Source organism: Thalassophryne amazonica, unplaced genomic scaffold (genome assembly GCF_902500255.1).
Source record: "Thalassophryne amazonica unplaced genomic scaffold, fThaAma1.1, whole genome shotgun sequence".
Taxonomy (NCBI): Eukaryota; Metazoa; Chordata; class Actinopteri; order Batrachoidiformes; family Batrachoididae; genus Thalassophryne; species Thalassophryne amazonica.
In genome coordinates, this window is record NW_022986238.1 from 393,058 (window position 1) to 407,581 (window position 14,524).

At 45.4% G+C, this 14,524-nt stretch overlaps 1 protein-coding gene across 1 annotated transcript; it reads right to left on the reverse strand.

The window, feature by feature from the left end:
* Window positions 1–6,789: 6,789 nt before the first annotated feature.
* LOC117505735 (P2Y purinoceptor 14) lies at window positions 6,790–12,014 on the reverse strand. The gene is made up of 2 exons (XM_034165287.1): window positions 11,916–12,014; window positions 6,790–8,131 (listed from the first exon to the last, which is right to left on the reverse strand). Exon 2 carries the CDS (start codon window positions 8,127–8,129, stop codon window positions 7,101–7,103), a length of 1,029 nt encoding a protein of 342 aa, XP_034021178.1. The 5' UTR covers window positions 8,130–8,131; window positions 11,916–12,014; the 3' UTR covers window positions 6,790–7,100.
* Between the last annotated feature and the right edge of the window lie 2,510 nt (window positions 12,015–14,524).

The window sequence follows — 14,524 nt, forward strand, 5'->3', positions numbered from 1 at the left end:
CTTTCAGTGATGCCTGTATTTGGTTAGACTCTTTCTCTCCGATTGTTCTGTCTGAGTTATTTTCATTAGTTACTTCATCCAAACCATCAACATGTTTATTAGACCCCATTCCTACCAGGCTGCTTAAGGAAGCCCTACCATTATTTAATGCTTCGATCTTAAATATGATCAATCTATCTTTGTTAGTTGGCTATGTACCACAGGCTTTTAAGGTGGCAGTAATTAAACCATTACTTAAAAAGCCATCACTTGACCCAGCTATCTTAGCTAATTATAGGCCAATCTCCAACCTTCCTTTTCTCTCAAAATTCTTGAAAGGGTAGTTGTAAAACAGCTAACTGATCATCTGCAGAGGAATGGTCTATTTGAAGAGTTTCAGTCAGGTTTTAGAATTCATCATAGTACAGAAACAGCATTAGTGAAGGTTACAAATGATCTTCTTATGGCCTTGGACAGTGGACTCATCTCTGTGCTTGTTCTGTTAGACCTCAGTGCTGCTTTTGATACTGTTGACCATAAAATTTTATTACAGAGATTAGAGCATGTCATAGGTATTAAAGGCACTGCGCTGCGGTGGTTTGAATCATATTTGTCTAATAGATTACAATTTGTTCATGTAAATGGGGAATCTTCTTCACAGACTAAAGTTAATTATGGAGTTCCACAAGGTTCTGTGCTAGGACCAATTTTATTCACTTTATACATGCTTCCCTTAGGCAGTATTATTAGACGGTATTGCTTAAATTTTCATTGTTACGCAGATGATACCCAGCTTTATCTATCCATGAAGCCAGAGGACACACACCAATTAGCTAAACTGCAGGATTGTCTTACAGACATAAAGACATGGATGACCTCTAATTTCCTGCTTTTAAACTCAGATAAAACTGAAGTTATTGTACTTGGCCCCACAAATCTTAGAAACATGGTGTCTAACCAGATCCTTACTCTGGATGGCATTACCCTGACCTCTAGTAATACTGTGAGAAATCTTGGAGTCATTTTTGATCAGGATATGTCATTCAAAGCGCACATTAAACAAATATGTAGGACTGCTTTTTTGCATTTACGCAATATCTCTAAAATCAGAAAGGTCTTGTCTCAGAGTGATGCTGAAAAACTAATTCATGCATTTATTTCCTCTAGGCTGGACTATTGTAATTCATTATTATCAGGTTGTCCTAAAACTTCCCTAAAAAGCCTTCAGTTAATTCAAAATGCTGCAGCTAGAGTGCTGACGGGGACTAGAAGGAGAGAGCATATCTCACCTATATTGGCCTCTCTTCATTGGCTTCCTGTTAATTCTAGAATAGAATTTAAAATTCTTCTTCTTACTTATAAGGTTTTGAATAATCAGGTCCCATCTTATCTTAGGGACCTCGTAGTACCATATCACCCCAATAGAGCGCTTCGCTCTCAGACTGCAGGCTTACTTGTAGTTCCTAGGGTTTGTAAGAGTAGAATGGGAGGCAGAGCCTTCAGCTTTCAGGCTCCTCTCCTGTGGAACCAGCTCCCAATTCAGATCAGGGAGACAGACACCCTCTCTACTTTTAAGATTAGGCTTAAAACTTTCCTTTTTGCTAAAGCTTATAGTTAGGGCTGGATCAGGTGACCCTAAACCATCCCTTAGTTATGCTGCTATAGACGTAGACTGCTGGGGGGTTCCCATGATGCACTGTTTCTTTCTCTTTTTGCTCTGTATGCACCACTCTGCATTTAATCATTAGTGATCGATCTCTGCTTCCCTCCACAGCATGTCTTTTTCCTGGTTCTCTCCCTCAGCCCCAACCAGTCCCAGCAGAAGACTGCCCCTCCCTGAGCCTGGTTCTGCTGGAGGTTTCTTCCTGTTAAAAGGGAGTTTTTCCTTCCCACTGTTGCCAAGTGTTTGCTCACAGGGGGTCGTTTTGACCGTTGGGGTTTTACATAATTATTGTATGGCCTTGCCTTACAATATAAAGCGCCTTGGGGCAACTGTTTGTTGTGATTTGGCGCTATATAAAAAAAATTGATTGATTGATTGATTGATTATGTTCATTAAACTCTGTTATCCTTTGTACCGTGCTCTGCTTATTTTATACTGGGTCCTTCAAACGCTGGTCGGTTCTCCGGGCTGCGTCCGACACGTAACACAAAACTGCAAAAAATTGTATCACAGTCCAAATACTGACAGATCTGACTGTAGTTCTGTTGTGAAAGTGTAGGGACACGGACCCACAACAGGGGCCGTAAATGAACGGACAATGGAATAAGCCAAAATACAACAATTTAATGTTGTGAATGTCCACAACAGACAACACAATTTAGAACAGCACTCAATAATTCAAGGTGACGTGTGGGCAGGCTCGAGGATAGAAGACGCCTGTCCAGAGAAGAGCCGGATCCCACACGCTTTCCACTGCCAGCGGATCTGGAGCACCCCGGAGCCACCAAGCGCTGAGTCCCCAGGTGGCCACTGCCTCCGGCTGTCAGATCTGGTACTGCTGGCAGAAAGAACAGACAGGTGATGGTGGGTGCGTGAACACCCAGCAAACAGTCAGAAGAGGGTGGGAAACACCTCCACCTCTTAATCACAATATTCCAGAATTAAGTGCAGATCCTGTTGGTATACTTAGTAGTCCCCAACCGAGGAGCGGAGTATGCCAACTCCCCAACACATGACTACTCCTTACGTACAAACAGGTTCGTCTGCAAAAGTAATGTTACACACAGAAGCAAAGACGTTACTACTGTTGTGTTTACTCAGGCTGAGCGGTTTACCTGACAGGTAGACGATTTCTCGGCAGCGAGGTGAAGATGCTGCCCGGCTTTTATGGTGAAGTGGTTTGAGGTGAAGATGAGTGACAGCTGGTGCTGTTGATGAGTGACAGCTGTCACTCCCGGTTGCTCCAGCGCCCTCTCGTGCCTGAAGCCCGCACTTCAGGCAGGGCGCCCTCTGGTGGTCGGCCAGCAGTACCTCCTCTTCAGCGGCCCACACAACAAGTTCACACCAAAGTGAATTGTGAATTCATCTGCAGTTTTCTTGTGTGAATATAGTAAAAACCAAGAAAAAAATTTTTAACTTGTCCATCAGTTTTATTCTTCCATTGTTTTTTCTGCAGTTGTTTATAACTGTGTAATAATGCAAGTCATGTGATTGGGATTGACTCCTGTGCATGTTGATGTTTAATTTGCAAACTTTTGTGTGTGTGTGGGGGGGGGGTGGGCGCATAATGCTGCATGAGCCACTAAGCACACGCGCCACTGGACAGCTTTGCTGAAAGTTTGCTGGCAGTGGGCCCGTAGTCACACCGTGCGTCAGACACAGCCTTTCCAGGGAACTTTTTCTTTGTTGCTCGCTTCAGGAGCACAACACAACTGTGGACACTGTGATGGTTGGATTATCACATAGGATTTATTTTTGCATGGTTGATTCCAGCACACAGGAGCCAGGTGAGAGGATTTTAACCACAGGCTGCAGTCTGGCTCCACGCCCGCGCTGTGAAACACTCCTGGACCGCTGTTGGAGGTGAGATTTGTGTTTATTAATACTGTCACTGCCTGGCACAACAGTTCCATGTCATATCTTCTACAGAGTTAGAAGGTGATCATATATTTCAGCAGTGAGATCCGTTCAGCTCCCTGCCTGACGCGTGCAATGACGCATTACTGCGCATCATGGAGAGGCACCTGTGTTATATACAGATATGATCAAGACAATAGTTCACATTCTTTATGTCACCCATGGGAAGGAATGGACAAATATCTGTGCTGTAAGGTCTATTATGGATATAACAGCCTGTTCAGATTCATGGCAGCGTGCGCACAGTAGTGCACAGTGCTTTTGGTTTGTTAGCCGCTGTTCACATTCACTGTACATGATAATAATTCATAATTATTATAATGATGAAGCGTACCCCATACATTTCAACAGTTCCTTGTGCTCCGGGCAGGGGGGGTGGGGGGTGGACATTATTATACGTGGCGCGTGCAGGTCATACCAGCAGGCTTTGCCAGATCCAACTCGAGGTTCCCTTGTATGCGCTCAAATCTTTTCAGATCCTGTTTTGCTGCCATCAGAATATGTAAATTGCGGTCAGATGGTCCTCAGATTACACATGGACCACTGTCAGATAGGTGTCCCATCTCAACAGTGCCTGGAGGGTTTTGAATATTTGCATCATACTCGGGGCCACCGGCCAATTTTGACCAACTGCGTGGACTCTCGCAGATGGCTGCCAGAATGTTTTGGAACTGGAAGCCAACACTTTTCGGATGTGTGCCAGTTCATCATTCTGACGCCATTCTGCATGATTCTGGATTCTACGTGTGACGGGGGTTTAAGTGTGGTTTAGTCCCCTGAAGTGATACTGATTAGGTCAAAACTGACTTCTGGCTCATGGAATATATTACTGACAGGACATTTTGGTTTGGTGTGTTTTATGTTTTTTGTTGTCAGAGTTACAACTTTGTGACAGTATGAAGGATGTTTCCTGGAGCAAACATATCAGCTGTACAGAAAAATGGCTTAATGTGTGACTGTCGTCATTGACCGTCAATTTTTGATTCATATGTTTCACTCCACTGGATGGTCCGGTGTCGGAGACCGAACGGTCCCCCCTAAAAGCAGTCCGCCCTGCCTTCACTGCACATGTGTCATTTCGGGGCTCAGCAGCATTTCGCCGATTATCACCTTGTTTCTGCTTCAAACTGCCTCCAGTCATCATCTATCTCAGCGACAGACATCTGAAGCTTTTGTACAACGATCATTTCCACATAAATTCACCATTATTTCATCATAAAAGACGGGGGTGAGAGGCGATCAGAGCTAGAGTGCCTTAATTGAGCCACTCTAATCAGAGCGCTGCAGCAGAACTGTGTCCTGAACTGTGTCACACGTGCACCACAGCTCACAGCTTTCCACAGCTTGGAGTGGGCCCTATCTGCACTCTCCAGGCTTCCTGATGAATTGACTCTTTCTGTTACAAGTTATTGTGAATAAATCTCCTTTCGTTCACCCGCTCTCCTCCTTGTTCCCTGCATTTGGGGCCAGTTCCTGAACAGTCCGGTCCCGTCCAGACCCCTAACCACAACAGTTTTCCATTTGTACAATGGAAAGAATATTTGCAAATCATGGACTATTCCATCTTTTGCAAATACTTTCCGTGGCCTGGATGACAGTCCTATGCAGGTTACATCGTTTACAAACAAAAACCTCAGAATTCAATTTTAGAAAAGAAAGTAAAGACAAATTTACGATGACAACATAAGAAGAATAAAAGTGTATTTTTTTAATGAAAAATTCATAATTTACAAAACAAACATATAATACAAAACTAAAACAAAGTAAAGTGTTTGCTTGCTCATCTTCAACTGCTTACTCCAACTCAGGGTCATGGGGGGCTGGAGCCTATCCCAGTAGTCAGAGGGTGTGACTCGGGTTCACCCTGGACAGGACACCAGTCTGTCACAGGGTCACATACAGACAAACAAACACATTCCCACCTACGCACTATGATAAAGTCTCCAGTCCACCTAACCTACATGTCTTTGGATGGGGAGGGAACCCACACAAACAGAACACGCAAACTCCACACAGAAAGGACACAGGTGGGAATCAATCCCATGAGCTTCTTGCTGTGAGGCAACAGTGCTAACCACTAAACCACCGTGCTGCCATTCATTGACTTTCATTAAAAAAAAAGTCACTTTGCAAAAATAAAACAGTATATGTGTAAAAAGTTTTATGAAATTATCGAAAGTTCTTTTTAAATGAAGAGAGGTTAAGATAAAATTCACAAAAATGACAATAAAGGTGCAATTGTCTTGCAAGAATGAAGTTATGATATTCATAAAATTATGTTACTGCACACTGAAAAATGACAAGAAAAAGTCAAATAATATATAAAGTCAGAAGAAGAAAAATCACTGTGAAAATACAGATTTCAATGAAGAAAAGAGATGAGACGCTGTCAGAACCAGAACCAGAACAGCTGTTTGAATGGATTTGTAAGCAGTGAGTCATACGTCATGTGAAAAAGAACTAAATGTCAAAGGTTATGAATTTTTTTGTTCATTTTGATGCTTTGATGTTCAGTGTACAGTTTCACTTCCACAGACTGTCATCTCTTCGTCTCCTTTGACATTTACTCTTCTTCCTCTTTTCATCTTCTCTTCTCCTTCATTTTCTCACCTCATCTCTCTTTTTTCATTTCTTCAGTTGCTGCATTTTTTTAATTCCTCTTTCCTTGGTTCCTGTCCTTCATCCTCTCCTCGTTGCGGTTAACTAACAGTGGAAATAAGCTTTATGTTTTATTGTGTCGTCTGTGTATGATTGATATATTCACGCTTCTGTGTTTACATTGATTTTACAAAATGAACTCAATCAATCCTGCCAATTTATTTATGTTTACTCTCTTGCTTATTTTTTCTTTGTAATTTCTCAAATTCTTGTTTTTCTAATCTTCCCTTCTTTTCACTTCATCTCAGTGCTCCCTTCCTTCCTTGTCTGCTCTTTGTTTCTCCTCTTTCCTTGACCCTTATCTCCTTATCTCCTCTCATTTTTCAACAATTTTTGTTTCCTCTCCTCCTTGTTTCCTTCCTTTTTCCTTTTATCGTCTGTCCTATTTTGTCTCTGTCCTTCTTTCATGTCTCCTTGCTTCCTAGCTCTCTTTTATCTCTTCCTATCTCAGATGTTAGCATTGTGAGAGATCTCCTTTCTCCTTCCCTTATCAGCTGGTAGTTTCTTTATGTTTGTTTATCTCCTTTCCTCACATCTCTCTGTTCCTGGTTCTCCTCTCTCCTTATTCTGTCTCCTTGTTTCCTATTCTCTTTGCTCCTGTTTTTTCTCTTCTTCTCCCCAGCTTCTTTCCATCCTCTTTATTTCTTTATTTTTTATTTTTTTTTGCTACATCTCCTTTCTTATTTCTTCTCCTCTCCTGTACCCTCTTGTCCTTATTTCCTTTCCTGTTTTGTCTCCTCCTTTCTTGTTTCCTCTCTTCCTTTGCTTTCCTCATCACTTTCTCAGGTTTCCTCATCACTCTCTTTGTTGGTTCCTTTCTGGTTTTATCTCTGCTGCTCCTCTTGTTCTTGTTTCCTTTCCTGTCTCCTCTCCTAGTCTCCTCCTAAATGTTGCTCAGACTCTGAGCGCCGCTCGGCGATCTCTGTCTCCTCTCCTGTCCTATAACTTTCCTCAGCAGGGACTCCCTGAAGGTGCGGCACATCAGGAAGTAGATGACTGGGTCCAAGCAAACGTTGAACGCCGCCAGGAAGAGTGTCCCCTCCTTCACCTGGAACAAGAGGAAGCGGGCGGCTTCGCCAAAGTCTGACGCCGGCATCTGGCTGAGGGTGTACGGCACACGGCAGACGTGGTATGGCACAAAGCACACAAAGAACACGGCCAGGATGCTGAAGATGCTGCGGTTGGACTTGCGGCAAACATGTCTGCCATCCCGGCGCACCTGGCGGTAGGAGCAGTACACTCTCCAGGCGATAGCGGTGTAACAGAAAGCGAGGACCAGCAGCGTCACCCAGAAGAGGGCCACGCTGAAGAGAGTGGAGACCCGGTGCCACTGGACACCCAGTGGCGTCTTCAGCTGCATGCAGCGGCGAGCGTTCTCCTCGTCGGCCGGCCGGCTGGTGAGCACCGCGTTGGGCAGGACGCAGAGAAGGAGGAAGCTCCAGATGACCAGCGCCAGAACCCGGGCAAAGCTGATGCTCTGCAGGATGTTCTGCAACGACGGTCCACCCATCCTGGACGCACATGAGGAGGAGGAGCGATGCACAATCCTGACGTAGCGCTCGAGGCTGATGAGGCCAATGAAGAGGATTCCCACATACATGGAGGAGTAGAAGAGCACGGCGCTGTAGCGGCACACAGCCACGTGAAGGCGCCACCCACCGAGGCCCATCTCAGCTGCCACCCTGAAGGGGAACGTGACCAGCATAAGGAAGTCAGCCACCACCATGTTCTTCAGGTAGACCACCAGGCCCGAGTCACTGGACACGCGGAAAAAGATCCAGGCCGCCACGCTGTTCAGGGACACGCCCACCACACAGAGCACAGCGTAGAGCACCGGGAGGACCTGGCGGGTAAAGACGCTGCTCAAGTCTGATTGGTTGGTGGTGTGGTGGGTGGAGTTAAGATAGTCCATACCTGTGAAGACAAATGTTTGGTGAAAGTTTTGTTTTGTGGCTGTAACATCACCGTGGGCGACTTTAAAAATGGTTTCAAAAATGGCATCAAGTTTCCTCACGTCTGGTGCAGAGTGTCACCGCAGAACTGAACCACCCACCCGGGCGATGATCACCCGAACAGACAACCAGACCTTCCCCACCTCTCCAAGGTAACAACGGACTGTCTGCCACAACCACATTACATATGGGCGTGTTCCTGACATCACAGCTATCATTTTGAACGACATCATAGAAAAAGTGAGATTGAGCTGGTCATGTGAACTGCCTGTCTTCCATACAAGCCCTCCATCTTTAAATCAGTGGGGAAAAAATACACATTCTTAACAGTTTGGCAGTGGATATTTTGCCGGACATGGCAAATACACACCTAGCGATATTTAACCGGATCTCCTCGCTGATTGGTTACTTCAAATGACATCATCGTAGAGTTTATTTAGTGTTGGTGCAAATTTTTCATCTTTAAATGCCGTTTTGGGTGCCATAAAGTCATTTGAATCGGAACAGAAAATCACCTACTGGAGGAGGGATTCTCGAACAGTAAAAGCAGCTCAAATCGTGGTATAGCCGTGCCCGAAATTCTCTCCACAGTGTGTTGAAAATTATTTCCACCGGCAATTTTCACCACGCGGTGAAAAGAATTATGGGCACGGTGGAAATAATTTTTGCAGTCTTGGTAATTTTCTCTGTAGGGCGGGATGATAAACAAAACCTGCAAATTCAGGACAGAATAAAAACAAAAATACAGTGTGTTTTTCCTGTTTTTTCTCTGTCAGTGTCGTGTCTGCAAAACCTTCGATCAGTCCACCCCTGAAAATAGTGAATGGTAAAATATGCCAATTTTCAATAATGAAAATCACCAGTATCGAGCAGCTATCATGAATGTGAAATAAGGAGTTCTTAAACTCCGATCGCCTTTAACTTCCCGCCCGACCGCGTCCGTTCCATCTTGAATAAATACATTTAGACGGCCAGCAAAAAAGCGCAAGCCACGTACGGCGAAATATCGTCCAGTTCAACTTTGCTGGAGCTGATTTCATCACAGGTTCTTGTACCGATGATGTCATTTGAATTAGCCAGTCAGATAGGAGATCCGGCAAAATATTGCTAGCTGTAAGTTTGCTGGGTCCGGTAAAATATCCGATGCCTAACAGATTTGCACTCAGTATTTTAGAATGCTGATTAGGGCAGCGAAGGTTCCTGGTTCAAGAACACCCCCCCGTGCCCAGCCGGTGTAAACCTGAGCCAAATCTACATTCAGATCCATATCAGATCTGATGTGATGACCTCGAGTGGGTAAAAAAGGAGTAAGTCCAAAATTAATTACTTTATAATATAAATAAAAAAAAAAATTTCAAAAAACACAACTTTGTTTGTGTGTGTGTGTGTGTCTGTCTGTCTCTGTCTGTGTGTCTGTGTCTGTCTGTGTGTCTCTGTCTGTGTGTGTCTCTGTCTGTGTGTCTCTGTCTGTGTGTCTCTGTGTGTGTGTGTGTGTGTGTGTGTGTGTCTGTGTGTCTGTCTGTCTCTGTCTGTGTGTCTGTGTCTGTCTGTGTGTCTCTGTCTGTGTGTGTCTCTGTCTGTGTGTCTCTGTCTGTGTGTCTCTGTGTGTGTGTGTGTGTCTGTGTCTCTGTCTGTGTGTTTCTGTTTGTGTGTGTCTCTGTCTGTGTGTGTCTCTGTCTGTGTGTGTCTCTGTCTGTGTGTCTGTCTGTCTGTATGTCTCTGTCTGTGTGTCTGTGTCTGTCTGTGTGTGTCTGTGTGTGTGTGTGTGTCTGTGTCTCTGTGTGTTTCTGTCTGTGTGTCTGTGTGTATCTGTGTGTGTCTGTGTATCTGTGTGTGTCTGTGTCTCTGTCTGTGTGTGTCTCTGTCTGTCTGTCTCTGTCCATGTGTGTCTCTGTCGGTGTGTGTCTGTGTCTGTCTGTGGGTGTGTGTCTATCTGTCTCTGTCTGTGTCCCTGTCTGTGTGTCTGTCTCTGTCTGTGTGTGTCTGTGTGTCTGTCTCTGTGTCTCTATGTGTCTGTCTCTGTCTGTCTGTGTGGCTCTGTCTGTGTGTGTCTGTGGCTCTGTCTGTGTGTCTCTGTATGTGGCTCTGTCTGTGTGTCTCTGTCTGTGTGTCTCTGTGTGTCTGTATGTATGTCTCTGTCTGTGTGTCTGTCTCTGTCTGTGTGTGTGTGTGTGTGTGTGTGTCTGTCTGTGTCTCTGTCTGTGTGTGTTTCTGTCTGTGTGTCTGTGTGTATCTGTGTGTGTCTGTGTGTGTCTCGGTCTGTGTCTGTCTATGTCTGTGTGTCTCTCTGTCTGTCTGTGTCTGTGTGTGTCTCTGTCTGTGTGTATCTGTGTGTGTCTGTGTGTGTCTCTGTCTGTGTGTATTTGTGTGTGTCTGTGTGTGTCTCGGTCTGTGTCTGTCTATGTCTGTGTGTCTGTCTCTGTCTGTCTGTGTTTGTGTGTGTCTCTGTCTGTGTCTGTCTATGTCTGTGTGTGTCTCTGTCTATGTGTGTCTGTGTCTGTGTGTGTCTTGGTCTGTGTGTGTCTCTGTCTGTGTCTCTGTCTGCCTGTGTTTGTGTGTGTCTGACTGTGTCTCTGTCTGTGTGTCTGTCTCTGTCTGTGTGTGTGTCTCTGTCTGTCTGTCTGTCTCTGTCTGTGTGTCTGTCTCTGTCTGTGTGTGTCTTTGTGTGTGTCTGTGTCTCTGTCTGTATGACTCTGTCTGCCTGTGTTTGTGTGTGTCTGTGTCTTTCTCTGTCTGACTGTGTCTCTGTCTGTGTGTCTGTCTCTGTCTGTGTGTCTCTGCCTGTCTGTCTGTGTCTCTGTCCGTGTGTGTCTGTGTCTGTCTGTGTGTGTGTATCTCTCTGTCTGTGTCTCTGTCTGTGTGTCTGTCTCTGTCTGTGTGTGTGTCTCTGTCTGTCTGTCTGTCTCTGTCTGTGTGTCTGTCTCTGTCTGTGTGTGTCTTTGTGTGTGTCTGTGTCTCTGTCTGTATGACTCTGTCTGCCTGTGTTTGTGTGTGTCTGTGTCTTTTTCTGTCTGACTGTGTCTCTGTCTGTGTGTCTGTCTCTGTCTGTGTGTCTCTGCCTGTCTGTCTGTGTCTCTGTCCGTGTGTGTCTGTGTCTGTCTGTGTGTGTGTATCTCTCTGTCTGTGTCTCTGTCTGTGTGTCTGTCTCTGTCTGTGTGTCTGTCTCTGTCTGTCTGTCTGTCTCTGTCTGTCTGTGTGTCTCTGTGTGTGTGAATTATGGGCATGATGGAAATCATTTTTGCAGTCTTGGTAATTTTCTCTGTAGGGCGGGATGATAAACAAAACCCTGCAAATTCAAGACAGAATAAAAACAAAAATACAGAAGTCCACGTCAGCACGTGTGTTTTTCCTGTTTTTTCTCTGTCAGTGTCGTGTCTGCAAAACCTTCGATCAGTCCACCCCTGAAAATAGTGAATGGTAAAATATGCCAATTTTCAATAATGAAAATCACTCGAGCAGCTATCATGAATGTGAAATAAGGAGTTCTTAAACTCCGATCGCCTTTAACTTCCCGCCCGACTGTGGCCGTTCCGTCTTGAATAAATAAATTTAGACGTGTGTCTCTGTCTGTGTCCCTGTTTGTGTGCGTCTGTGTCTGTCTGTCTGTGAATCTCTGTGTGTCTGTCTCTGTCTGTATGTCTCTGTCTGTGTGTCTGTCTCTGTCTGTGTGTCTGTGTGTCTCTGTGTGTCTGTCTCTGTCTGTGTGTGTCTGTCTGTCTGTGTGTCTGTAGGTTTGAGGGACTCACCGCACAGACAGTGTGTTGTCCTCTCGTGGTTCTGATATGAGCTGTGTGTCAGGACACAAACACTTCCTCTCTGTCGTCCTGCAGAAGTCTGTATGTGTGTGTGTCTGTCTGTCTGTCAAACAGCTGACCCCTCAGAAGAGGAGGAGCTCTGTGGCCCCGCCCCTTCACTCTCTTCTCTGTCCGCTCAGTCTGAGTCTGTTTGGATGTGGATGAAGTTGTTTGTTGTTATTCTTCATATTTCCATATAAACCAACAACAAAATCCTCAGCAGAGGTTAAGGGTCAAAGCACACTGACACAAGAACATCTTAAATCAGTCAAAAAGCTGCTGGGGACATTGTTGGTCTGTGTGTCTTTGTGTCTTTGCTCTGGAGCAGAATGAGAGGAAGAGGAAGTCAGCAGGGAACAGGAAGACCTGCAGCATCTCTGCCACGTGGAAAAACAACGGGATGGGACACCTCCACCGCCGCCGGCAGCGTCCATATCCGCCACGCTCCACATCAGGTCATATCAAGTCCCCTGTCTCTGAGGACGTTGAAGTCAGTCCCATATTGTCCCTCAGGCCCATTGGTGTCACTGCTTATCTCCAGATTTTGGAGCATGAAGAGGGTGAGATGAACAGGACGACGCAGGTTACTTCCCCAGCGGAGGCCAGTGTTGCAGACCGAAGGGTCCCCACTAAAAATCGATCCGCCTTGCCTCCACTGCGCATGCATCATTTCGGAGCTCAGCAGCTCATCTGAGACAGAGTCTCTTAACCCAAAGCAATCAAAGGGAATAATTGGATTATTAACCATCACATGAGATCAGCTAAAGCTCTACAGGGAGACTAACATTAGGAATTTACAGCACGTCATGGAGCAGGTGATTAGAGACCCTGCAAGGCTTATGACAAATGTGGGTGTGGAATCCATTAGTTTAGTGGGAAATTAGTGCAGAAAATCCACTCTGGTGATCATGCAGTTTATCTGCCAGGGACGGAAATTCAACAAGTTGAGACTGTGGCCTGCTTCCATAGACGTGTCCATAAGAATCACTGAGGGATATGCTTTGCAAACTTAATACCCATTGCTTATCTTTGCACACGCTGTTTGATGCAAAGATCTATGTTACACAAAACGGATGATTTGGAATTACAGCTATGTAGAAATCGCTGCATTCGAGAATGCTACGTGCTTATTATCACAGAGACATGGCTACACGCACAAATCCCCGATGCTTCAGTGCAGCTAGCTGGCGGCACGCTACACAGATGAGACAGAAACAGCGACTCCGGGAAGAACAGAGGAGGGGGGCTCTGCATCTACGTGCATGAAGGTTGGTGCAATAACAGCACTGGACAGATACTGTTCTCCCGACTTAGACTTCATGTCGGTGAGATGCAGGCCATTTTTCTTGCCTAGAGAGCTAGCTGCTGTTGTCATCACTGCAGTTTATATACCACTGGATGCTAATGTAAAAATAGCTCTTTCTCTGTTGCTAAATGCTATCAATAACCATCAGCGTGCCTATCCAAATAGCGTTCATATCATTGCCGGGGACTTTAATAAGGCAAATATCAAAACTGTTTTACCCAAATTTTATCAACACTTGAAATGCCCAACAAGAGGGGAGAACACTGGACCATGTATATTCTAACATCATGCAGAGCCATACCCCTCCCCCATCTGGGCCAGTCAGACCACCTCTCCCTGTTCCTCGCCCCCTCATATACCTCCTTCAGCCTACAAACAAAGCCTAAAAAGCTGACCATTAGCACCTGGCCTGACGATGCCCTCGCCCAACTGCAGGATTGCCTTGATCAAACACAGTGGGAACCCTTTCACCATGAAGACCTGGCTACATTCACAGACACTGTACTGTCTTACATCGGGTACTGCATTGGAATGGTCACTGTGGAAAAGAATATCCGGGTGTTTCCAAACAAAAAACCATGGATGACTAGCCAGGTCTGCACGCTTCTTCGGGCCTGTGATGCAGCTTTCAGATCAGGTGACAGAGCACTATACAGCGCCACTCGCGCCGATCTGAGGAGAGGCATCAAGACTGCCAAAGCAGAGTACAAGAGAATAATAGAGGAGCACCTCAATAACCCTCGGCAGGTGTGGCAGAGCATACCACCGGTGCTATTGCCCAACAGGGTGCTGGTGGAAATTGGGCTACTGCTGGGCGAAGAGGACGAAGAAGAGGAGGAAAACGTTGCCACGAACAGCGGGAGAAAAAGAAAACTAGAAGGGTGGAAATGAGAGTGGGGACTTTGAATGTTGGTAGTATGACTGGTAAAGGGAGAGAGCTGGCTGATATGATGGAGAGGAGAAAGGCAGACATATTGTGTGTGCAAGAGACCAAGTGGAAGGGAAGTAAGAGCAGGAGCATCGGCGGTGGGTACAAGTTGTTGTACCATGGTGAGGACAGGAAGAGAAATGGTGTTGGGGTCGTTTTAAAGGAAGAGTATGTTAAAAGTGTGTTGGAGGTTAAGCGAGTGTCTGACAGGGTGATGAGTGTGAAGTTGGAAATTGAAGGGGTGATGATGAATATCATCAGTGCATATACCCCACAGGTAGGTTGTGAGATGAAGGAGAAAGAAGATTTCTGGAGTGTATTAGATGA